The 25,618-nt window shown below is 50.6% G+C and overlaps 2 protein-coding genes across 2 annotated transcripts in view; both read left to right on the forward strand.

Moving 5' to 3' along the window:
- Positions 1 to 7,826, forward strand: part of BLTP2 (bridge-like lipid transfer protein family member 2) — a 42,999-nt gene extending 35,173 nt beyond the window's left edge. The window contains 6 exon segments of the mRNA XM_048518593.1: positions 713 to 823; positions 933 to 1,068; positions 1,935 to 2,059; positions 4,152 to 4,253; positions 5,142 to 5,276; positions 7,349 to 7,826. Coding sequence (XP_048374550.1) covers positions 713 to 823; positions 933 to 1,068; positions 1,935 to 2,059; positions 4,152 to 4,253; positions 5,142 to 5,276; positions 7,349 to 7,531 — 792 coding nt within the window. The 3' untranslated portion in view covers positions 7,532 to 7,826.
- A 2,450-nt stretch (positions 7,827 to 10,276) lies between these two features.
- On the forward strand, positions 10,277 to 24,969 carry RSKR (ribosomal protein S6 kinase related). Its single transcript, XM_048519525.1, has 12 exons — positions 10,277 to 10,768; positions 10,941 to 11,153; positions 11,624 to 11,707; positions 11,798 to 11,866; positions 14,711 to 14,780; positions 15,200 to 15,307; positions 18,601 to 18,641; positions 19,132 to 19,159; positions 20,852 to 20,941; positions 21,026 to 21,114; positions 22,479 to 22,589; positions 23,805 to 24,969. Exons 1-12 carry the CDS (start codon positions 10,466 to 10,468, stop codon positions 24,024 to 24,026), a joined length of 1,428 nt encoding a protein of 475 aa, XP_048375482.1. The 5' UTR covers positions 10,277 to 10,465; the 3' UTR covers positions 24,027 to 24,969.
- The last annotated feature ends 649 nt before the right edge of the window (positions 24,970 to 25,618 follow it).

A 25,618-nucleotide genomic window follows, 5' to 3' on the forward strand; every position in this document is an offset into this window, starting at 1 on the left:
ATGGCACTCCAGATGTTCATGGACTACAATTCCCATCAGACTGATGGGAATTGTAGTCCATGAACATCTGGAGTGCCATAGGTTTGCCACCACTGGTCTAACAAATGCAGCAGCTGAAAGGGAAAAGGAACCCACACGAAAGTGGGTGTGTACGCACAGATCTGAGACCCGCACAGTATGATTTGCCACAGGATTAATGCTTATAGTAGAAAAGGGTCCTGAGGCCGTATGAAGTGAGCTGGCAGGGAAGCCAGAGACCAAGAATTGATTGCTTTTCCAGAGTTGCAACAATAAGGTAGGAGAGGCTTGATGAGCTGTCAGGACCCAAGAGAATGCTTAGGCCAGTGGTGGCGAACCTTTGCCACTCCAGATGTTATGGACTACAATTCCCATCAGCCCCTGCCAGCATGGCCATCCTGGCTCTGAAGGGTTGGAGGCCTGGGGCACTTCAACCTGCAGTGACTCTCCGGGATCTCTAACACAGAAAGGTCTTTCCGAACAGCTAAGACCTCTTTAGTGGAGGATGCCAAGAACCGAGCCTAAACCTGTCTGCAGGCAAAACACATGCTCGACCCCCATAGGGAGAGTACCTCTAAGCATGTCCGAAGTGCCTTTTCTTTTACAGTTCACGCTAGCCTATCTGGCTGCAACAAGTCTGCAGCGTTGAAATTTTCTCTTTGCAATCTCTTATCTTGTCTACGTTGCCTTGCAGGTGGTGTTGCGACCTCAGAGCGCGTGCCAGTCTGGCCGCCAGCTGGCTCTGCGGATCTTCAGCAAAGTCCGGCCCCCGGTGGGAGGCATTTCCATCAAAGAGCACTTTGAGGTGAGGCGGGGGGATAGAGCTGGGCTCCCATTCCCTCCTGTCCCCCAGCACGTGCAGCTGGCCAGGGAAGGCTGTGACCTCACTCTGGTTGCTGCTGCCGCTCTTGCAGGTCAACGTGGTGCCCCTCACCATTCAGTTGACACACCAGTTCTTCCAGCGGATGATGGGTTTCTTCTTCCCGGGACGCAACGTGGAAGAGGAGGAGGTGGGGGACGAGGAGGACAAGTCGAAACTGGTGACCACAGGTGAGCTGCCAGGGCATAAACAGTCTCCCCCGTCCCAGAAGCAAAGACCACCCTTTGCATCAAAATGCAGCTTGTTTAGACCTTCCCGTAGCAGGGGCGGGGCCTGGGAGCTTACAGCTCCACCTCCTTTGGCAGACATTTTGTTCCAGGGCATCTGATTGGCCACTGTGGACCTGGATGCTGGATAAGATGGTCTTATTGGTTCAACCCCGCTGGGATGCTGTTACGTTCTTCTGTTCAAATGGTGCTTGGGGATTCTAACCGGGGAAATGGAAGAGGAAGAAGAAGAAGCGTTTGGGTTGATTCCCAACCTTTCTTTCCTGCAAGGAGACTCAAGGTGGCCGACAAGCTCCTTTTCCTTCCTCTCCCCACAACAGACACCTTATGAGGGAGGTGGAGCTAAGAGAGTTCAGAGAGAACCATGACTAGTCCAAGGTCACCCAGCAGGAATGTAGTAGTGCAGAAACATTTGCTTCACCACATAAGCCTGCCACTCAGGTGGAGGAGTGGGGAATCCAACCCGGTTCTCCAGATTAGAATCCACCTGCTCTTAACCATTGCACCATGCTGGCTCTCAATGGATGGCCAGAATGAAGCGAGAGGGAGCCGGTAGCAAGCCATCCCTGAAGGGTCAGCAGAAAGAGAAATTAATTACGAGAGGAGTAAGTTAAAAGCTTCTGTGAGCCCAAACGTGACACATCTGCGGAGGAAGAGGCCTGCCGCATCTCTGATTGCTTGTTCCCATCTGGGAGATGCCCCTTCACGCAGCCAGGGGAGTGGCTTTATGGTGGCACGGAGGTACTTTGCTGCTCCTGGGGGAAGGACGTGCTGGGGATTGACAGCCTGGGTCTTTCCACCCTGCACAGGAATGCCGGTGGTGAAGCCGCGGCAACTGATGGTCTCCGAAGACTCACTGGGGCCGGGGAAAGGCATGGCTCAGGGGCTGAACCGGACGTCTGGGGTTAGGCGCTCATTCCGCAAGACGCCCGAGGTAATTGCCCGGTTAATTGGAGCTGGTGGAGTGTGGGTATCGTCCAGCGTTTGGGTGTGGCTCAACTAGTTTTGGAGGATGGTCCCTATAACCCACGCTGCGGGGAAGCCTGAACCTTGAACAATCCTTTATGAGTCCAGCATACTCTTAAAGCAGTGATGGCAAACCTTTTTGAGACCGAGTGCCCAAATTGCAACCCAAAACCCACTTATTTATCACAAAGTGCCAACATGGGAATTTAACCTGAATACTGGAGTTTTGGTATAGAAAAAAACAGTTGAATCCAAGGCACACGTTACTTGGGAGTAAGCTTGGTGGTAGTCGGTGGCTTTGCTTTGAAGCAACTGTGCAATTCTTTGAATGGGTGAATCACGACCCTAGGAGGGTTTACTCAGAAGCAAACCCCATTGCCAGCAACTGAGCATACTCCCAGGTAAAGGATCACACTTTCGTTCTTCCCATGAAAATCAGTGGGGTTTAACAGCACTTAACAGGGTTACCTACACTGCTTCCCCAAAACTAGGTCTTAGGTTTAGTGCTAATAATCTCTGAAATCCCTGAAATAATTACACTATTATCACATGACAAACTCTGTGCATATGTGCCCACAGAGAGGGCTCTGAGTGCCACCTCTGGCACCCGTGCCATAGGTTCGCCACCACTGTCTTAAAGGAACAGTTTGTACACCTTGTAAATCAATTGCGAACCAGGAGAGTGTCAGGGAGCTGCCGTTGGGCCTGTTTTCTGCGCAGCATCCGGCAAAAGCAGCAGCAATGTGGGCGTGAGGCAGCCATGCAGAACTGGGATACCTCACCAGGAGGCAGGGGAGGAGAAGCATGCACGTGTGTAAGGCCAGGAAAGTGTGGAGGAAGAAGAGAAAAAGAAGAATGGATTTGGACCCCTCCTTTTCCTCCTGTCAGGAGACTCAAGGCAGCTTACAAATCCCTTTCTCTTGCTCTCCCCACTACAGACACCTTGTGAGTTAGGCGGGGCTGAGAGAGTCTAGAGCAGGGATCTTCAAACTATGGCCCTCCAGATGTTCAAGAACTACAATTCCCATCAGCCCTGCCACTTGGCCATGCTGGCAGGGGCTGATGGGAATTGTAGTCCATGAACATCTGGAGGGCCATAGTTTGAAGACCCCTGGTCTAGAGCACAGGTGTCAAACTCGCGGCCCTCCAGATGTTATGGACTACAATTCCCATCATCCCCTGCCAGCATCATGCTGGCAGGGGCTGATGGGAACTGTAGTTCATAACATCTTGAGGGCCACAAGTTTGACACCTATGGTCTAGAGAGACCAGCCCAAGGTCACTCAGCAGGCTTCACGTGGAGGAGCAGGGAAACAAATCCAGTTCACCAGATAAAAGTCTGCCACTCGTATGGAGGAGTGGGGAATCAAGCGCGATTCTCCAGATTAGAGTCTGCCCCTCTTAACTACTACCCCATGCTGGCTCACTGGCAGAATATCTGCTCGGCCTGCAGAAGGTCCCAAGTTTAGTTCGCGAACCTCCAGCTCAGAGAAACGGAGAGCTGACATCCCTTTCCTTAAGAAGAGAAGAAGAATTGGATTTATATCCCCCCTTTCTCTCCTGTAAGGAGACTCAAAGGGGCTTACAAGCCCTTCCCACCCTCACAACAAAAACCCTGTGAGGTAGGTGGAGCTGAGAGAACTCCAAAGAACTGTGGCTCGCCCAAGGTCACCCAGCTGGCGTGTGTTGGAGTGCACAAGCTAATCTAGTTCCACAGATAAGCCTCTGCAGCTCAAGTGGCAGAGCAGGGAATCAAACCCTGTTCTCCAGATTAGAGTGCCCCTGCTCTTAACCACTCCATCACACTGCGGAGCGGCTGCCAGCCAGAATGGACAGCAGCCAGCAGAATCAGCCAAGTCTCTGACTCAGCAGACAGCCGTTTATTCTTTTCATCTGACGAGGGACCAGGCGCAGGCGGTCTTTTCCTCCCGCTGAGGTCTTCAGGGCTGGCTGACTAGCCTGAGGCCCTTGTGTGAAGGGGGCTCCGTGGGCGGAGGGGAAGTGGCTCAGCCAGCAGAGATGGTGCCCCCCCCACCACAGCTGTGTTGTTCTGCTACCAGCACCCCGTGGATGACATTGACAAAATGAAGGAGCGAGCCGCCATGAACAACTCATTCATCTACATCAAGATCCCCCAAGTGCCGTTGTGCGTCAGCTATAAGGTGAGTGTGTCGTGTGTGTGAGTGGGGAAGCCCCTCATTTCCATTTACTAGATCAACAGCTTCCAACATGGCACCTGGGGGCACCAAAACACCTGCCACCAGTTTCTGGGGTCCCCTAAATGTTTTTTTTAAAGTGGGTGGGGCCAGGTGCAGTTTCGATTGGCGGACTATGCGAATTAAAATTTGAGATGGCAAATGCCTTAGCAGACCAGGTGCTCGGGAGCAGTAGCAGCAGAAGGCCATTGCTTTTACATCCTGCCTGTCAGCTCCCAAAGGCACCTGGCGGGCCACTGCGAGTAGCAGAGTGCTGGACTGGATGGAGTCTGGTCTGATCCAGCAGGCTCTTTCTTGTGTTCTTAAAAGAAGGTTGTTTCGGCAGGATCTATCGCTTCAGAGTTGGATTTATCCCTCCTTGCAACTCTTTCCCTGCGCTTTTTAAAAAGCTGTTCCTCTCGGGCCCTGTGCTAGGGCTTCCTTTGCGTGTGGCAGCCGTTTGGTGTTTGGCTCCACCTTCCACGACAGCCACGTGGTGGTTGCGCCCACTACCTTGTCTCTGAATTCCAAATCTGTCCACGGGCTCACAAGCGTTATGGTCCCCCACAGTAGGTTTTATTGTTCTGGCTGGGTGTCAGAAGCTGCTGTCTCGTACCATTCGGCACTAGATGGACCCAGTCGCTTTGGGACACCAAAGCAGGAAGCCGTGGCCGTGGGCCATTCCTCAAATCAGAGCCAGGGGGCTCCCACCTCCCACTCACCTTGCTCGGGCTGTTCTGTAACAGTGGCTTCCAGCAGCCACAGCTTTCCAGGCGCCTTCCTTTCTTGGGGTGGGGAGCAGGGACCGTCCTGGCAGGTCACAGCCTCAACCATCCCATCCCTTCTCTGCCCCAGGGGGAGAAGAGCAGCGTGGACTGGGGGGACCTGAACCTGGTGCTGCCGTTCTTGGAATATCACAACAACACGTGGACGTGGCTGGACTTCGCCATGGCAGTGAAGCGCGACAGCCGCAAAGCCTTGGTAGCGCAGGTAATACAGAGGTGCAAGGAAGGCGGAGCTTGCCGCCCAAGCCTGGGAGTGAGTGGGCCAAACGTAGTGGGAGGGAGTCAGTAGCGAGCCGTCTATGAAGGGTCAGCGGCTGGATAGACAAATAGCAGGGAGCAGCTTAAAAGGGAGGGCTTTGCAGGGGGGTGTTCCTGCTTGAAGCGATTACCCAGAATGCACGAGCCGGCGGCCACCTTCCTGGCCTTGTGCAATTGGCAGGAGCCGTACAAAGCAGTGAGGGCACTGAACGTTCCCTCATTGCAGAACATTCCCTCATGGCTGACTAGCAGTGGTGTATCTGCCTAGGGACAAGGGTTACCCCTTGTCCCTGGGCGCCACTCTTCTTGCCACTCTTCTTGTCAGCAGGACTTCCTGCTGCCTCCAGGCACCCTCAACCCCACCCTGGACACCCCCTCCCCTTCCCCCCCTGCTGGTTGGGCTCCCAGAAGAGACTGCAGTCCCAGCCTCGGAGACTTTCTTTTATAAGCACTGAGGCCGGGGGTGGGGCTTGGGGAGCAGGAAGCCCAGCCGGCAGGGGGAGTCTGTTGGGGGAGGGAGGTGGGCACCCTTGCCCATGTCCATGGTGACATGGGCGGGTTCTAGGACAGTGGGGATAGAGCCTGGGGCATCAGGGGGCGGAGCTAGGGTGGTTGGGGGCAGAGGGGGGGCGGAGAGCCTGGGGGAGCGTCCTGGAGACAATTTGTCTCCGGGTGCCATTTACCCATGGTACGTTTCTGTGTGACTAGCAGTAACTTGCAGAAAGCAGTAACTTACTTAGGTGAACATACTGATTGGGCGTGAAAGGTTACATTGTAGAGGACAACCTTCCCACAATAGCAGGGAACAGCCCTTGTGTGTGGAAAATGTCATCAGGTTGCAATTGGCTTACGGCAGCCCAGTAGGGTTTTCAATGCAAGAAGCTAGCAGGCGGTTTGTTATTGCCTTCCTCTGCACTGCGGCCCTGGACTTCCTCAGTGGTCTCCCATCCAAGCACTAGCCAGTGCTGACCTTCTGAGAACTGACTAGATCAGGGGTAGGGAACCTGCGGCTCTCCAGATGTTCAGGAACTACAATTCCCATCAGCCCCTACCACCATGGCCAATTGGCCATGCTGACAGAGGCTGATGGGAATTGTAGTTCCTGAACATCTGGAGAGCCGCAGGTTCCCTACCCCTGGACTAGATCATGCAGATCAAGGGCAGGCAGACTTCAGCACCTCCTATTAAAAAAGGAAAGAGTTTTGGGTTTCATGGTCCAGGGAAAGGCCTCTCTCTGCTTGAGCACCTGCAGAGCTGTGTCCACACATAGTCTTGGGTTAGAGGAGCCAGTGGCTACAAAGTACTATTTCTCTTTTTTGACACCATTAAAAAAATAACTTTCCTGTACCTCCCCTATATCCCTGGATGGCCCTGGATAGCCTGATCTCTCCAGATTGCAGAAGCTAAGCAGGGTCGGCCCTGGTTAGTACTTGGATGGGAGACCACCAAGGAAGTCCAGGGTCATTCTGCAGAGGAAGAAGAAGAAGAGGTGTTTGGATTTTTGTACCCTACCTTTCTCTCTTGTAAGGAGGCTCAAGGTGGCTTACAAGCTCCTTTCCCTTCCTCTCCCCACAACAGACACCTTGTGAGGTAGGTGGAGCTGTGAGAGTTCTGAAGAACTCTGACTAGCCCAAGGTCAGCCAGCAGGAATGTTTAGGAGTGCAGAAACATCTGGTTCACCAGATAAGCCTCCGCCACTCAGGTGGAGGAATGGGGAATCAAACCTGGTTCTCCAGATTAGAATCCACCTGCTTTTTACCACTACATCACGCTGGCTATAGCAAACCACCTCTGTCGGTCTCTTGCCTTGAAAGGCGTACTGGGCTGCGATGTGACAGCACCTTACACACACCTTCTGCTGACATGTATTAATTTACACAAAGGCACATGACAACAGAAGCGAGTGGAGTGGCTGAAGTTCTTCCGTCACGGTGTTTGGGAGAAGGGGAGGATTTAAGTCGGTCTTCCCCGCCAGCCTTTCCGACATCCTTTCCACCCTGTCTGCCCGTCTTTTGTTAGGTCATCAAAGAGAAGCTGCGTCTCAAGCCGGCCACAGGTTCGGAGTCCCGGGGCAAGCAAGAGAACAAGCTGGAAGGCCATATCCAGCAGCAGGAAGAAGACGAGAAGGCCCGGCTGCTGATCGGCTTGAGCGTCGGCGAGAAAAACCCTGGCAAGAAATCCATTTTCAGCAGGCACAAATGAAATTGCACACGCATTCCATCCCGGCTGGCCAGGGAAGGAGGGAAAGACGGACGTGTCCAGTAACTGACTGTGTTCCCCCCGACCACCCGAGGTCCAAAGACTCAGCCGCACTCAAAGAAGCTCGGCTTGGCTCCAGCAGTGGACCTGGAGGCGGAAGCCACACGTGCTGGGCGGGCAGACTGGCCTGTCGGTGTTGCCAGAGTCTTCCCGCAGCAGGTCAGGCAGGCGGCTTTACGAATTGTTGGTTGGGAAACGGGGAGCAGAAGAGTTTAAATAAGAGAGTTTATTATTTGGAGGTGCTTGTCCTTCTTCATTGTCTGGTGCTCGGGCAAGCTGCAGTGGCCAGCGGGTGCCTGGGTTCCGTTTAGTCCCGTTTGTTCCTTGGGGCTCCTCGCCGGCGTTGGTCTGAATTTGATCCTCTGGCCCTGCTTTGAGGTCTGGTGCGAGTCGTGCATTTCTCACACTTCTTTGATGCTACTGCTGACCCCCTCAAAAAATTATTGCACCGTCTCCATGATGTAGCAGGTGTTTGAAAGATCTCTTTGGAGAATCCTTCCCAGAGCTAGTTTTAGCACAGAAATACATTAGTGGAAGGGCCCAGGCTAAACTGACATTTATCGTGCCCCCAGGCCAGGCCAGGCCAGGCATAACTTCCAAAGACACAGATTCCCTATTAGAAGAATTAGAAGAGGAGTTTGGATTTTTATCCCCCCTGGGTTCGCTTCAGCATGCTGGAATGGATCTTTCCAAGGCCCCACCCCAAAGCCAGCCAGAGTTATGGGGAGAGGGGGCATAAGAATACACTGGGGACATTGGAGTGCCGGTTAACCAGATGAGATTACAGTCGCAGTATTATACAGTGGAACCTCGGTTTTCATTGGTAATCCGTCCGAAACGAATCGATGAAAACCGAGGCAAACTTTTCCATAGGAATCAATGTAAATCCAATTAATCCGTTCTAGACACTCCAAAAAACATACCAAAAACACATTTTTTGGTGAATAAACATAGTGTTTAATGCTGAAAACCGTAACAAACAATAACACTAGGACCAGCTTCAGAGCCAGTGGACCAATGTCGCACCAGAAAGCTGTCCAAAGAGGGGTCTGTCTCTGACGCCTCTTTAAGATTTGTCTGAAATGGGGCAAGACGTTGTCATTAGACAAGTTGCAGACACGGCCTGCAACAGCTTTGTCTGGGTGATTTTTCTCCACAAACCCCTGCACCTTACTGCAAATCGATGAAAACCAGGCAAATCGATGAAAACCGAGACAAATTTTTCACTGAAAAAATCGATGAAAACCGAAACCGATGAAAACCAAAGGCAACGAAAACCAAGGTTCCACTGTACTCGCTTTCACATACCAGTAGCTACTGTGCCATATGTGTACTCACACAATCATACCTCTTTGAGGCAAGGGACTATTTGCCAGGTTTAAGAACACAATGTCAACTCCTAATCAACTAGTGGCGACCCCGTCTGCGGAGTTTTCCAGGCAAAACATGAGCCAAAATGGGTTGCCGTCGCTTTCCTCCATGTAGTAGCCCTTCTTGAGTACTGACCTTGGTGAACCCTGCTCTAAGGAGCTGGTGAAGCTGAGTGATACAGAACAGAACGGGCAAGAATGTATATCTCCATGTGACTCCATTATCAATTGCTGGCCTGCCTAGAAATTTTGGAAGCTGCCAGGGTTGGGACTAGCTATCTTAACAGCCGAGAGACAGATCACGCTGTCACTCTGCACAGGCGCACAGAGCTATGACATCAGAGCCCAAAGCTGTTCTCTCTCTCAGCTCTGCCGTGCTATTAAGGTGGCCAAGCCAAAGGGATTTGCTTATAATCCTATTGGGAGCCTTTTGTTGATTTAAGTAGCACCTGCATTCCTTTCCTAATAGCATACCATAGAGGTGGGTGGGGGGGAAGCTAGCTATTAAGCTGTGCTTTAGCTACTACAGACTCCTGAATTACACCTGCTTGCAAAATGGCTTCCTCCAAGGTGCCACGTCTGGGGGAATAATACCTGCCCAGTGTGGTTGCTGTCTGGATCTTGAGAAGAGGGATTGTTCCTGAGTCGCGTTTATTTACATCCTCCTGTAGATTTTTTCTGCACTTGAGGGGCAAATTTGACTCAACGCCGAGTCTAATCTTTACCAGGCAATTCAGGTGTTTTCCCCCTTACCTCGTGAGTGGGAGGTGTACACAGAACGACTTTGTAAAGCATAAACACAGAGCGTAGCGAAGGGATGAGGCATATGGCTGCGGTGGGTTTTCCAGACTGTGTGGCCACGGTCTGGTAGTTTTTCCCCGTAACACTTCAGCTGCATCTACGACTGCCATCTTTGGAGGCCCATCTTTGGAGGCACAGGCGCACTGTGCAGTTCTCTGTGGCACTGTGTGGAGCGATTGTGTGGTAGGGTGCCCCAGAGGGAAACATATATTTCCGTGACTGTGCCACAGAGAGACACATCTTACCCTGACATGCCTCTGAAGATGCCAGCCACCGGTGCGGGTGAAGCGTTAGGACCTGAAAGGACAAGACCACGGCCATATAGCCAGAGGTGGGATCCAACCAGGTCTCACCACTTTTCTAGAAGTGGTTACTATTTTTTTCTGAGTGCCGAGAAGGGGTTACTAAAGCAACCTCCCTGCCCAATAGGGACTGGAGGTGCGTGTGTGCGGTGGTGCCACTGTTTGAATCCCGCCACCATCGGGACCTGTTATTAAAATTTTTGGATCCCGCCACTGCATATAGCTTGGAAAACCACAACCATCATTTCATTTTAGCCATGTAAGTCTTCGACCCTATTCTGACACTGCCGAGGGCACCTTCCCTGTGCCAATTTGCAGCGTGCCCCCTGCCTGCCTGCGCAAATCGCCAAAGGCCACCACGGGACACCTCGAGGCCGCCTGATGTTGTTGCCAGAGGGGGTGGCATGGACGGAAGGCACGTCGGAAAAGAAGACCCGCGCAACCGGAGACCCGCGATGGGACCTTGTCTCGCGTGCAGCGGGGAAGGGGGGCCGCCCAACCCGTGCAGGGACCGCCGGGGGGGGGGGGGGGGGAGCCGTCGAGTGGCCGCTCTGCATAAGAGGCCGGCCTTGCGCTGCTGCTGCTGCTGCGATGGGCGGGCGGGGTGGGCGCGCTGGCCCGGGCTCCCCGGGGATTATCGCGCTTTACATAACGGGCCAGCCATGGGAGCCGCCGGCAGCAGCGGAGGGGAGCCGCGCCCGCTCGAGGTAAGGCTTTGCCTGCCGGAGCCCCCCCGCCGTGTGCCTCTGAGCATGCCTGGAGCGCCGCCGTGCAATTGGGGGGGGGGCGTGCAAAGGGGGGGAGAGGGAGACGCTGCTGCTGGGGAAGCCCGACGAGGGGGAGAGAGTGGTCTCGTCCTCCAGCTGCCTTCTCCCACAGGGCGCCCGCTCGCTGCCCGCCGCCTGGTGGGCGCGGGCCTGGAGGAGCATCCTTGCCAACGTGGGCCCCCCTCTGCTGGGTGCCAACGCGGAGCGGCGGGCCCTGACCGAGGAGGAGGCGCAGGTGGCGTCGGAGCGGGGCCTGCCCCAGGGCGTCGCCCTCTTCTTGCCGGAATTCCCCATCCGGCCTCCCCTGGGACCGAGCCAGCTCAAGGTGGGTGCTGCGTTCCTGGGAGGAGGAGTGGGGGGGGGCGCAGCTGGGTGGTGGTGGATGCCAGCCGCTAGGTGGCACCTGGGCATCTCTCAGGATTCCAGGGGATCCCAAACGCAGAGAGCACTTGGAGGGTGGACTCTATGGCTGGGCGGCCCACTGTCCTCCCCAGGTTCCTGCCCTGCCCCATGGAGAGAATGGATGCCTTGTAGGGTGGTGGACTCTATGGCTGGGCACCCCACTGTCCTCCACAGGAGGGTGGACTCTATGGCTGGGCATCCCACTGACTTCCCCAGGAGGGTGGACTCTATGCTGGGTTCCCCGCTGTTCCTTCCCCACATCTCTGGTAGTTTCTCAGCCTGAGTCTGGCAACGCTGCCCCCATTCATTCCCCCCCACCACCACCCATGGCTGGTTGGAGGGGACACCTGACAACCTGTATCTCCTTGATGCCGCTCACCTTCTCCCTGCCAGGTGCTGGGCTTGGTGGCCAAGGGCTCCTTTGGCACGGTGCTTAAGGTCCTGGACTGCCAGCAAGAGCGGCTCTTTGCCATCAAGGTGAGTGTCTTCTTGCCCCGCCTCTCCCCCCCTCCCCCGCTGCCCTCTCTGTCCCTGGCACTTATTCACACCAGTGGCCTCTTTTTACAGGTGGTGCCAAAAACGGAGGTGCTTCGCCAGGATGGCCTGAAACAGTGTAAGGATGAGGTCAGCATCCAGGTGGGTGTCTGGTGTGGGGCGTGGCCTCTTGGCACAAGCAGGGTTGCCAAAGGGGGATATTCCCAGGGCAATTGTTTAATTTAATGTTAATTATTGACTGTATGTTGTTCTGTTGGTTCATTTTTGTGTTGGTTATTGTAGTGATTTTATCTTTGTACACTGCCTAGAGCCCTTTGGGGGTGGGCGATATAACAAAATTTAACAACAACAACAACAACAACAACAACAATAATAATAATAAACACTGCCACTGTAATGGGCCCAGTAGGGCATCCGTTGCACAGGAAGAACTGTTCCTAACCAGACTCTTACTGAGAATATTTTAGGCTTTTATTCACTGTTGTTAAGAACTTTTTATTTTTGAACAGTAATATCCAAAGTGACCCTGTCCCCTTGTTTCTCAAGGGGAGCCACTCTTATGTAGGTTTTCGACTCTCATTTCATTCCCCTGTTCCCTCTTGTTGTGGGGAGCAGGAAGGAGTAAGTGGGAAACTAACATGGGCCATGACTGTTATGGCCATTTCTGCACCCTGGTGAAGCTGACCTCATTTGCTGGGGTCCTTACGAGGCAGTCTTTGGGGTGACCTGCTACCTTTGACCGGTGGGGCCGTGTTTGTCCCCTTGGTGGATGTAGAAAAAAGAACACTGAATCTCCTAGGACCTAGAACAAGCCCATTCTTCAAGTGTTTATTTTATTTATTTATTATTTCAACTTGATATACCGCCCCATTTCCTAAGGGCTCTGGGCAGTGTACAATTTAATACCAAACACAAATCAGATGATCAACAACAAATATCAATATCAGTGTCAGTATCAGTAGCCCACTGATATCAGTATCAGTAGCCCACAGTATCAGTAGCCCACGGTGTTGACCACAGAATTGCTTGCACTGTATGTTCTGCACAGTGTGCTAAAACCACAGTTCTGCACTCATTTGGTTCTGTAGTCACTTTAGCTGAGAGGTTAAATACCCAAGTTTGAATCTCTCCTCAGCAGTGATGCTTAGTGGGTGCTGTTGGGCCAGCAGCCTCCCCCTCTTTCTCAGCATAACTCCGTTGTTCTTAATCTGCTTTCAGATTACTTTTTTCCCTGCAGTCTATGTGGTAGGCAACAGCAGTACTGCTAATCAATTCAAATTTGGGGAGTTTATTTCTACTTAATTTCTCTTCTAAAAAGGTTCCTTTTGTATGCTAGGAAGGGGAACGAAATGGTGTTAACGGTCATGAAATAAGAGTTTGTGTCTTTCTCAGGGCACACCCAGTGGCAACTGAAGTAACAAGAGTATTTTAAAATTGTGTTTTATATTTGCTGCCTGGATCTCACTCTCCCATTATTGTAATCTACTATCATTGGCTGTAAGAATGAAATTGAGAACAGGCGATCCATGGTGGAAGGGCAAAGTGAAAACGGGATGAATAAAAGGAAACGCCGACCCACACCCAAGAAATATAGCTTCGTTTATGGGTGCAGTTTTATATCCATCTTCTTTACATATTCTACCAGAGGACATTCTCTACTTTAATTTTGCACTTCCCACCCATGGGTCTTCCACCCCATAGAAAAGCCTGCTCAGTGAGGTCAAGAAAGCTCCCACCTTCCTGCCTTACCATAAACTACGCCAAATTGAATTGTTAGGAAGGCTTTTCTACACAGTTAATAGGGCTGTACTATATTTACTTGGGTAAGGACTAAGGTCTATACTGTATGTAATTTTTTCAGTGTCTGATTTTAAGCGCTACATAATTTTTCGCACTGTTTTAACATATTATGTTAACACTTAACCTTTGCTTGAGCTCTGTTTACAGATTTCTGGTGGGTTCTAGATATCTGCAGTTTGAATCCTATTGTACTGTTTATGGGGCGTCCCATCCTCTTGGCTGCATTGACTTACTCTGTGTAACTTGATAGAAGAACTGAAATGACCCAGTTCTTTCGCAGAGTAAAATGCATAAAAAAGTTGTTTTAAAAAAGGAATTATTCTTTATTAGGATTCTGGTTATAAAACGTTAGGCTACCAAGTATATTTGACAAAAGGGGACAAAAAATAGCCATGTGCAAATTGCACAAGCGAGGAAATCAAACAGCAAAACAACATCAACAATATATTGTCGAAGGCTTTTGCGGCCGGAATCACTGGGGTGCTGTGTGGTTTCCGGGCTGTATGGCCGTGTTCTAGCAGCATTCTCTCCTGACGTTTCGCCTGCATCGGTGGCTGGCATCTTCAGAGGATCCTCTGAAGACGCCAGCCACAGGTCAGGAGAGAATGCTGCTAGAACACGGCCATACAGCCCGGAAACCACATAGCACCCCAACATCAACGATAGCTGTATTGAAAAGGGGGAGAGAGGAGTGGGATGGAGCATACAAAGCTATACCATTATATATAAACAAGGAAGGTGACTCTCAATTAACCTATTAACAACTCACCTGCCCTGCATTAACAGAAACAACCAAATAGTGCAGCTATCTTACTTCTGCAAGAACTTCTAGGAAGAATCACAAGGGATGCCAAATATTGTATCATAATCTGTTTTGAGTCCCAGTGAGAAAGGCAGACCATCAGTAACACAAATACATGAATTTTTTCACTGGCAGTTTAGGAGTGTAGCATCTCCCCCTCGCTGCCCCAGAAATTTCACATACGCTTTTAAATGATGAAATGCTTCCTCTCATTCTTCCCTTTCATCAGGAATTCTTGGGCATGTTGTCGTCAATTGACTTGTTGTTTGGGGGTGGGGCTTGGGGGGAGGGATGACGAAAGTCTTTTTGACCCCCCCTCTTGCCGCTGAGCCCCAGTCTTCCCCCTCCCCAACTCATCCAGGGCATTTTTTTTTATTCCGTAGAAACAGGTGAGCCATCCGTTTGTCCACTGCTTAGGGGACAGCTGGCAGGGGCAGCGCCATCTCTTCATTAGTGAGTGATCTCTTGTCTGCCCTGTGGGCATCACCTAGTCTAGAGACCCCCCTTCCTTTCCCTGTGTGGCGTGCTCGTGCTTTCTGTGTCCACCCACGTGACTGCTGTTTACTTCTCCCAAAATGCCCTCCCCCCCCCCCACTGCCGGTCCACATTTTCTGCGGATTAGGAGTAGTTTGCTCCCTCTGTCCAATAGGGATCGAGGGATTTCTCTTCTGCAGGCAGACTGGCCTCAAATCCCAGCAGATCCCTATTTTTCAGAATTTCCTCCAATGCTAGAGACAGGGCAAGGCTGGCTTATAAACAAAGCACTCGGCACGCTTACGTTGGGAAGACAGAGATGAGCAAGATCTGAATGAGCTCCAAAAATAACATCTGTCTCTTCTTTTCTCGCCCTCCTCCCCGCCCAAACCCCCCAGTGTGCACCTATTGCAGTACCGGAGACCTTTACACCTTCTGGAAGTCCGTGGGCCCTTTTTCTGAAAGCATCATCCGCTTGTTTGCCACAGAGCTGGTTCTGGTGCTAGGTGGGTACCTCTGATTGCTCTCCCCACCTCCGTGAAGTGAGTTTTGAGGAAGAAGGCTGGGTGTTAGGACTAGCTGAAGAAGAAGAGTTGGGTTTTATACCCTGGTTTTCTTTTCCTTCAAGCCTCAAAGCAGCTTCCAATCACCTCCCCCTCCCCTCCCCAAAACAGACATCTTGTGAGGTTGGGACTGCATTTGGCTTAATGTGTAGGAGTGGGGAAACAAACCTGGTTCACTAGATTAGAGTCTGCTGCGCGTGGGGAGAAGTGGGGAATCAAAGGCTCATTCCGCACACGCAGAATAATGCACTTTCAAGCTGCTTTCAGGGCTCTTTGAAGCTGTGCGGAATGGCAAAAACAGTTGTGAAAGCAGCTTGAAAGTGCATTATTTTGCGTGTGCGGAATGAGCCAAACCCAGTTCTCCAGATTAAAGTCGGCCGCTCTTAACCACTTCACCACTCTGGCTGACTTCATTGCACTGACTGGATCCAGGGCCAGATCGTAATGCTGCCTCTGATCTTCTTTGGGAAGTACAGAGATTATCCTTGAGATGAGTCACAGTCCATCAGACACATGTTTAAATGTGAGGGGCTTCCAGAGTCTCAGAGAGGCTTGAGTATGTTTCTTTTGAGAGAAGAAACATGGGGGGAAATGCCTTCGTGTACAACCCTTTGGGCCTGCTCAACTTCTGGGTCCCTGAAAAGCTCTGTTTCCGCTTTGGACTTCTACCATGTCCTCCACCTTCCAGCATATCTGCTCAGCGGGTCCTTATAGTGCAGAGTAAATGTCACCAAGGGCAGCAGCGCCTTCAATGTCCTTTTTTCATTGCTGGGAGCCTAAAAGCCCATAGGTGCTGGCACTGTCCCAGGCATCTATAACCATGGCTTAAAGGGGAATGAAATTATGGGCCGTGTTTTTAATTCTGTAATATTAATATTCTTGCTGCCTCTGGGTACAGCTCATCTAGTATATTATTTTTTGTTTGCTGGTTAAAGATCGTAATAATACATTAAATGCCCCTCGGGGATAGGGCGGTATAAAAATCTAAATAATAAATTAAATAAATAAATTGAATTGAATTGAATTAGGAGAGAGAAACAGAGGTGGGGTCCAACCAGTTCTCACCACTTCTCTAATTTTTTCTCAGTGCCAAGAAGGGGTTACTAAAGCAACCTCCCTGCCCAATAGGGACTGGAGGTGCGTGTTTGCGGCGGCACCACTGTTTGAATCCCACCACCATCGGAACCTGTTATTAAAATTTTTGGATCCCACCACTGGAGAGAAAGGTTCTCTGTTGCTTACAACGGGATGTTTCAATCAATAATTTGATACAGGACTAGTGGAAATAAGACATGCATTAGCACTGCAGTTGTAAAAATATATACACAATTTTCCTGTTATGAGATTTTTGAAGCAGTTTTCCGGTTAAGAGATTTTTGAAGCAAGCACTGTACCTTAGTACGGCAGCTGTATACAGTCTCCTAACTCTGCAAGAAGAAAGGAGATATATCATTCCTCTGCTTTTACCAGAATTTTTGGGCAGACAGATGTAATAAATATATACCTAAGGTTGTTATACGAGGAGCAACGCAGCAGAACATGTCCAGCTGTTTAAATTTCCCTGGTAGTGTAAAGCAGTGAGACTGTTTGCAGCTTCTATCCCCTGTTTTGCTGGAGTGTTTGGAGGGGAGTGCTGGCCTCTGAGTATTATAGGATGCACTGATCAAGCCCTGCTCTTGCTTCTGTGCTCCAGTTTTGCTCAGCATAGGTACTCCAGCAGTGCGATCTAATCCTATTTAGACTAAAGTGACCTAAATCCAAGACAGAGGAGTACGTGAGCTATTAAATCAAGGAGGGATTTGGGTAGCGCTTCTCTCCTCGTCCCACAGGTATAACTTAAGGTTGGTATTAAAGTCTCTTCTGAGCATGGATAATCTCCACCCACTGAATGTATTTGTGTCTCTGGAGCCCTTGCCAAGTGGAGCCATTCTGAACTCCTGAAAATAGCTGCAAAGTCTCCTGGCTGCAAATGGGCTGGGTCAGCGAAGGAAACGGGTAGATAAGGATTTGTCTTGTGTTTGTGGGATTTAATTCCCAAATGGGATCCTGCCTTGCGGTTCAAAGCAAATGTGCAGAAGAAGGCCACCCAGTGCTAAAGTGAATGTCTTGAAAAATTATCCTCTCCCAAATTAAAGGAGGTGTGCATAGATGTTGCAGCGGAACAGAAACTTTTAGTGGAATTCTTATGTACAAACTCAAAATGGAGGCTGACAACAGAAGGAAAGGAGGAGAACCAGAGAAGAAGAAGAAGAGTTTGGATTTATATCCCCCCTTTCTCTCCTGTAGGAGACTCAAAGGGGCTTACAAACTCTTTTCCCTTCCCCCTTCACAATAAACACAATGTGAGGTAGTTGGGGCTGAGAGAGCTCCAAAAAGCTGTGACTAGCCCAAGGTCACCCAGCTGGCGTGTGTGGGAGTGCACAGGCTAATCTGAATTCCCCAGATAAGCCTCCACAGCTCAAGCGGCAGAGCGGGGAATCAAACCCGGTTCCTCCAGATTAGAATGCACCTGCTCTTAACCACTACGCCACTGCTGCTCCGGAGAAAATAATGTAAAGCCTTCGGGGAGGGCGGTATACAAATACAATCAATCAATCAATCAATCAATCAATAAAGGGAGAGGGGAAGGAAGAGGGCTGATGGGATGAATGGCTGGCTAGTTGGGCAAGGGGACTAGGGGCCAAACATATGGGGCAGGCAGCGGAGAGGAAGTGGGGCCGACGGGTACTAGGAAAGACTAGACGGCCAGCTGAGCAGGGGCACTAGGAAGAAAAAGAAGTTGGGAAGACGGGTGATGGGGAGGAGAGAAAGGAAACTGAAATCTTATTCATTTATTTGGATACTTTTACCCCACTTTTCTCCACTAAACCTGGACTCCAATACATGAATGCATGCATGCCAAACGACAACAAATCTACCTGGCCGCAACAAACTAATAAGCAGGGAGGAGAAAGGGAACAGAGAAGGTGTTCCTGATGGCCACCGTCATCTCCGTTCTTTCCAGGAGGCAGCTCCCTTTAGATTTTCAGGGGTGGAGAGAAGGGGCATCAGGGCAGGGGGGGTGAAAGCTGTGCCCTTGACGGTAACTGTCTCCAGGTGTGGAGAAGGGAGGCCGAAAGAAGCACGAGGAAATGGAGATGTTAGGACCCCCTGAAGAGGGAACGAGATTTCCTTTTCTCAGAAGTCCTTGTGAGTCCGCAGTTTTTCTAGCATCTAAATTCTTTCTTTCCCCGCAGGGTATCTTCACAACCTGGGCATTGTGCACCGCGATGTCAAGGTATGAAGCATGTTTCTTTTGCTGGGAGTGGTGATGTGGTTGTCCTCCTTCAGACAGAGACTTGTACTCCAAGTCTGATATTGTTCTCTCCACTGGAAGCAGGGTTGCCAACCTCCAGCTGGTAGTTGGAGATCTCCCGGGGTTACAACTGATCTCCTGGCAACAGAGAAAATCAGTTCACCTGGAGAAGGTTGATTCTGTGGCATTATACCCTGTGGGAGTCCCTCCCCTTCCCAAGCCCCGCCCTCCTCAGGCTCCGCCCCCAAATCTTCAAGTATTTTCCAACCCGGAGCTGGCAACCCTAACTGATAAAAATTTGCCCAGATTGCCCTTTTCCATGCCCACCCTTTCCCCCTTCTAAGAGGCAGCTGTTTCTTGCCTGTCACAGGAGAAATTATGGGACCAAATTTGAACAGTGGGTAGTCAAGGGGGGTGCAGAGGGGTTTAGGTTGGGTAGCCATGCCTCATTTTGGCTGTTTCTCCTTTGCAGATGGAAAATATACTCCTGGACGAACGAGGTACGTTTTCATAGTTGGTGGATTGGAAAGAGAGATTTAAAGCCCCATAATTTAATAACTAAGAACTAACTTCTTGCCTAGTCAAGCTTTATAACCATTGAAACACTGAATTTGTCACCGGTGTGCAGTACATATCGAGGCAGAAAGCTGACAAAATTAGTCAGATTTAAACAATTAATATACCTTTAAAATATCATTGGCCCTTTCCCCACTTACCTTAAGCCCCGCGCTACTCTCCTAAAGTGGCTGGCGTGGATCAACACTGCACTCCCCACTTCAGAGTGTGAGAAACGCCCCAGCCGCCCACGACTTACTGCCTCTCTCAAGCCGGCCCTCAGCGCAGCGTGAATTCCTGGCAAGCCTTTTCAAATGGCGCCTTTTGATGAAACCCAGCGCTTGAAGCGAGGTGCGGTGGGGAAGCCGGGGCACGCGCCAGGAATTGTGCACGCTGGGAATTGCGCGCAGCAACCCTCCGACAAGGGTAAGTGGGGAAAGGGCCATTATGTAATTATACTGACAGCCCAATCCAGAGCAGGCTGGCGAGTGGGGATGGTGCTTCTCTAATATCCCACAAAATGAGCATTGCTGTCGATTCTGTCCTGATACAACTGATTCACTTTCTCATATTCTGCTTCACTGTTCAAAATATAACAACATCAGAACTGATTTGAGAACTGTACTACCAACAGGATTTATGCTTCTTTCTGATAAGGTAAAAATGGCTAAGCTTCTAAATAACTCTAATGCTGAAATCTCTGAAGCTGTTGCTACATTTTTACTCTGTGTACTGCAAGTTGTGTAATAATGATCTTTTTGCTGTATTTGGAATTCATGACACACACCGGTCTTATGCCTAATAAAGGATTTGGATTTGGAGTGGGGATGGTGGCACTCCAGTGCTGCCGTACCCCCTCCAAAGGGAGTGAAAAAAAACCCCTGCCCTGAATAATCCCCCATAGGGAATAGTGAAGATATGCCATGAAAAATGTGGCGTATGTCTGAGGCCGACTCTGCCAGCACATGAGGGCTGGGTGGGCAGTGACTCTACCCCTGGAATGCCCCCAGCCACACTGAGGCAGTTTTCTGGGTCAGGGTGAGTCAGGAGAGCCATTTCTGCCACAGTGGAACATTTGAGAAGTTGTTGCCATCTGTGCTGGTCCAAAAGAAAAATCCCAAACACAGAACATAATTTGTTGGCATAATACCTTTTATTAGGACCAACCAATAAGTCTGCAAGCTTTTGAGGCCTCCAGAACCTTTCTTCAGGCTGGCTGTTAGAACAAAACAAAGAAGCATCAGGATGAAATGTAAAATCTTGGTGTAATGCAAAATCCGTGTTGCTCTGCACCTATTAGATGCAGAACTGGAGATGATGGACACCTTGATTTTATTTAACAACGAGAGGGCATAACAGTTACGTTCCCCAGCAGACATGGCCTTATCTCAGACTCTCTCCCTACAAAAAAGCAAAATTCACCTTTCAGAAAAGAGTAAACAACGGTTGGCCTGTCACTGCATTAACTTCTTGAGGTAAAAGTAAGGCGTCGAGTGAGGTGTTCTGTTCTATTTCACGTTTCAATCTCTCTTTGTACGTATGTGCTTTTCTGGGACAATGGGGTCTGTGGATTGTGGCCTTCTCTTGGCGGGTCCCACCCGACAAGACTCTCATGCCATCTTCTTCTTCACCCCCAGGGCACTTGAAGCTGACTGACTTTGGCCTTTCCCGCCATCTGCCTTGGGGCAAAAGGGCCTACACCATCTGTGGGACCCTCCAGTACATGGGTAGGTAATAAGTCTGCCGCCCCGGTGGAGAGGGCTTGGTATCTACTGCAGGTTTATGACCTTCGTCTCCTTTCTCTCTGGCAGCCCCTGAAGTACTGAGTGGGGGTCCCTATGCCCACGCTGTTGATTGGTGGTCTCTGGGTGTCCTGCTGTTTGCCCTGGCTAGTGGGAAGGTGAGCATGTAGACATTTCCCTGCAGGAACAGAAATAGGTGGTGGTGCTTCTCCAGTGTCTGGAGGCATGGTGGGAGGAGTTGTGGCTCAGTGGTAGAACATCTGCTTGGGATGCAGAAGGTCGCAGGATCGATCCATGGAATCTCCAGTGGAAAGAGCCAAATAATAGGTAATGTGAAAGGCCCATGCTTTAGACCCATGGTGGCAAACCTTTGGCACTCCAGATGTTATGGACTACAATTCCCATCAGCCCCTGCCACCAGCATGGCCAATTGGCAGGGGCTGATGGGAATTGTAGTCCATAACATCTGGAGTGCCAAAGGTTTGCCACCACTGCTTTAGACCCTGGAGAGCCTCTTTGAGTCAGAGCAGACAGTACTGACTATGATAGACGAATTCGCATTCAAGGCCATCATGTATGCGGTTAGCCTGCGGGAATTTAAAAGTCCTTTTTGCTGTGAGAAAGGCTGGAATGGTTTTGGTATCTGTACAATGCAGAAGAAAGGTGTGCTTTCTTGATCCGGAGTGTCTCCATTTTCTGGGTCTGTTGGAACATTTCCTCCCCATAGAGGTGTTCAATGTATTGTTGAAGACTTTCCCGGCCGGATTCAACTGCTTGGGGTGGGTTTTCCGGGCTGTGTGGCCGGGGTCTGGTAGACCACAACCACACAGCCTTGTGGCCAAAGCAGTTTCATGTGTGTTGGCGAACTTGCTGTATGCTCCTGAGAAGTCCCAATTGGGGCAGGCAGGGATTGTCCTTTCCCAAGATATGACAGATAGATGGCCTCTGAATATGCAGGTTCCGTTCAGCTGTCATGGGTAACAGCCTCTGGGTACCCCATTTCGAAATCATCTAAACTAGTGGCTGTTGCAGCAGCAAGTTTAGATTTAGATAAGTTTAGATAACGTTTAGGCCCCTTCCTCACATGCAGAATAATGCATTTTCAATCCACTTTCAATGACTTTGCAGCTGTGTGGAATAGCAAAATCCATTTGCAAACAATTGTGAAAGTCGATTGAAAGTGTATTATTTTGCATGTGCAGAAGGGGCCTTAGATCACTTACCCCGTTTTTCTTTCCCGTAGGGCCCCAAAGTGGGTTAAAATAATTTACATTGTTTTAAAATGACTGAAACGCCGATAGAGTCTCCCACAGGCAGGGTACTTGCTTTTTGAAACCACGGGGAACTAGTGGCTGTGGTGGCAATGAGTTCCTTAAGCCATGTGAAGGTTTCTCTTGTCACTCCTGCATCCGTTGCTGGTTGGTGGTTTTGAAAGAGAGGCTGCGGAGGGGGTTGAATCTTACTTCTACCTGATGTCAAGCAAGTGAGAAAGCTTTCCACCTCTATACTTTCCCCTCTTCAGTTTCCAGTTGCTCCAGAGAGAGATCACAAAGCCATGCTCCGGAGTGTGCAGGGTTGCAACTATGCCTCTCCAGCTACTCTCAGTTTAGGCCTGCGTCTTCTCCTCAGTGAGGTATGTTTTTCTGATGCCCCCCTTTTCTCTCCCCTCTAACATGTGTCTGGCCGCCCCAGCTGTTCATTGAGCCCATCAGGCATTGCAAAACGCATATTGTGGCACAACTTGGTTTAAAATGTCCTCTTCAGATTAGCCTGTGCACTCCGACACATGCCAGCTGGGTGACCTTGGCCTAGTCACAGCTTTTCAGAGCTCTCTCAGCCCCACCCACCTCACAGGGGGTTTGTTGTGAGGCGGGAAGGGCAAGGAGATTGTAAGCCCCTTTGAGTCTCCTTACAGAAGAGAAAGGGGAGATATAAATCTAAACTCTTCTTCTTCATCATCTTCTCTCCCATAGGGCCCCAAAGTGGCTTAAAATACCTAATTTAAATAACCATTGAGCAAAATAGAAACAAAAAAAACCCCTCCAGTGATCAGCATGCTCTATGGCTACCAGCCAAAAGAGACTTTTGGCCATGCAGAGGTTTTTAATTCATAGAAACAGGAAGGGGCTGAAGCAGAGCTGAAAAATTCCTCTTCCTCTACTTAGGTAGTTCTGAAGAGTTTGGTTTCCTAGGGGTGACAGAGGCCCTTTCCCCACTTACCTTTGTCCAAGGGTTGCTGCGCGCAATTCCCAGCGCGCACAATTCCTGGCGCGCGCCCCGGCTTCCCCACGACCCCGCGCTCTGTGCGGGGTCATCAAAAGGCGCCATTTCAAAAGGCGCCAGGAATTATGCGCGCTGAGGGGGTGAGAGAGAGGCAGCGTTGGGGCAGCTACTTTCTCGCCGCCCCTGAAGTGGGGAGTGCAGCTGGACCCCGCACTACTTGAGGAGAGTAGCGCGGGGCTTAAGGTAAGTGGGGAAAGGGCCAGAGTACTCGCTGTATCTCCGTCTTTGGTATACATCAACTGGCAGTGAGGAAGCCATTTTGGCTGTTCTTGAGGCCAGTGATACAGCTCCTCCTGCATCGCCTTCTCTGAAGTTCTCTGAGCTTCTGCCCTATGTGCTCTGGCACCTACCGTTACCTGAAAGCGGCTGGAGGCAAGAGCACCTCTACACTAAATTCCTCTTCTGAGAATGACTGTCCTCTGACCTTCTCTGCTTAAGCTGATTGCTGGGTGCTGCCAAGCCGGTCACGGAATGCAATAACCGCGAGAGCCGGTTGAGCTACCAGATGAGCCGCTGGCTCCTCGCACGCAGCCCTTGTGTAACCGGCGGTGTCCTCTACTTCCAGCTCCTGTGTCCGGATCCACAGCGCCGCCTGCGCTACCCCCACCACTTCCGCGGCCACCTCTTCTTCCACGGAATGACTTTCGATGCCGAACTGTTGCAGAAGCAGCCGGTGGATTTTGTGCTGCGCCTGCGGCAAGCCAAGGACCCCGTTCTGGATGCCGCCGCCTTTGCCGATTTTGACTGTGACCTCTTGAGCCCCGGAAGTCAGCCCTGGCCTGGCTGAGGCTTCTGGGTAGGGGTTCTGGGTAGGGGAAGGGGTATGGGAGGCTCTGATAGGCCATGAGCTATCTTGACAAGGAGCATCCAGTTCTCAGGAAACTAGTGGAATATCAGCCGGGGAGGCCTGTCTGGCTGACCTTTGCCCAGGGCAACTGAGCTAGGGCAATTTCCTTCCTCGCACTTCTTCCATCTTTAAAGGCTTTCAGATAAGGCATCTGTGCTTGAAGATTCTTGGCAGGGGCGTAAGGAGGGAAAAACGAGACAATTGCACCAGTGGGAGTAGAGAAAGGGGCAAATAGCAGTAGTTGCTGATGGCCGCTTCTTGCTTCGTTACATCAACCTTGTTACAGGAAGCATGTCTTCCCTGTTGCTTTCTGGGGCAGCCAACCACAAGGATCTCGGGGATGCCTGCCTGGCCCCCTCCCTGCACTAGCAGGGGTGCTGGAAATAGGCTCCCCCCACCAACTTCTTGCCAATAACGCAGATGCCATTGGCCCCACTTTGGGAAACTAGGGATACACGGGGTCTTCTCGGCAATTAGATGCAAAAGGGGCAACACAGGCCAGCATAGGTTGGAGAGTTTGTAGGTCTTTGGACTTCTCTGAATCCCTCCGTGAGTGGAATGAAAGACATAGCAGTATTCTGCCATTTCCTACTTTTGTCTAATACTGAAGAGGCCTGTGAAACCCAGAAGCTTGCATTTTCCTGTGTTATCCTAAAGGGTAGTCATTGTTTTTCATCCTTTTTATATGAGATAAAAGATGTGTGATTTCTACGGTAGGTGACTTCCTTCCCGTCCTCAAGTTATTCTGTGCCAACCCCAGTGGAAGGAGTCAGCTTTGATTCTTCTCCCTGTTAACCAGAATATGGAGCTGTCGGCAGTCTGTTTGGGGCTTTTTTTTTGTTCTTTATGCAAGCAAGCAATAAATTTTTTCCATCTGTGGTCAGCCACAGAGTGTTTTCAGGGTGCCCACGGCGGTAGATCTGAATTCCGTAAGGGAAAAGACTTTCTTATTGACGTTTACCTGCTAAGCACAGAAGAACTTCTTTACTGTGTCCGACCAGCGTTGAGGGTTGCCAACTTCAGGAATTCTGGGGGTGCAGCCCAAGGAAGGTGGGTTTTAGGGAGCAGCACCTCGGTGGAGTATAATGCTATAGAATACGTGCTCCAACACACCCCATTTCACACAAGATCTGTGTCGTCTGGAGATCAGTTGTGATTCCATAGAGAGCCAGTATGATGAAGTGGTTAAAAGTATTGAACTAGTATCTGGGAGACCCAAGTTTGAATCCCTACTTGTGCCATGGAAGCTTGCTGAGAGACTTTGGGCCAGTCACATTATCTTCGCCTAACGAACATAAAATAGACAGGAGAATAGTGTAAGCTACTCCCATTGGGGAGAACGGTAGGGTATAAATAAAGTAAATTTGATCTCCAGGGCCCAACTGGATGTTGGCAGCCTCAGGGTCAGTGCCTTTCAGCTTTGAGGTGTCATTTTGACTTGCGAGCAGCAGTGGCGTAGTGTTTAAGAGCAGGTGCACTCTAATCTGGAGGAACCGGGTTTGATTCCTCGCTCTGCCGCTTGAGCTGTGGAG

The sequence above is a fragment of the Sphaerodactylus townsendi genome, linkage group LG16 (genome assembly GCF_021028975.2).
Source record: "Sphaerodactylus townsendi isolate TG3544 linkage group LG16, MPM_Stown_v2.3, whole genome shotgun sequence".
In the NCBI taxonomy this organism is placed as follows: Eukaryota; Metazoa; Chordata; class Lepidosauria; order Squamata; family Sphaerodactylidae; genus Sphaerodactylus; species Sphaerodactylus townsendi.

Excerpts from the sequence above, each read along its gene's own strand:
- RSKR (XM_048519525.1), top strand. The coding sequence starts at position 10,466 with ATGGACGGAAGGCACGTCGGAAAAGAAGACCCGCGCAACCGGAGACCC. Across the intron at positions 10,769-10,940 it reads GGGAGCCGCGCCCGCTCGAG|GGCGCCCGCTCGCTGCCCGC; the intron begins GTAAGGCTTTGC and ends CTTCTCCCACAG. Across the intron at positions 22,590-23,804 it reads TGCGTCTTCTCCTCAGTGAG|CTCCTGTGTCCGGATCCACA; the intron begins GTATGTTTTTCT and ends CTCTACTTCCAG.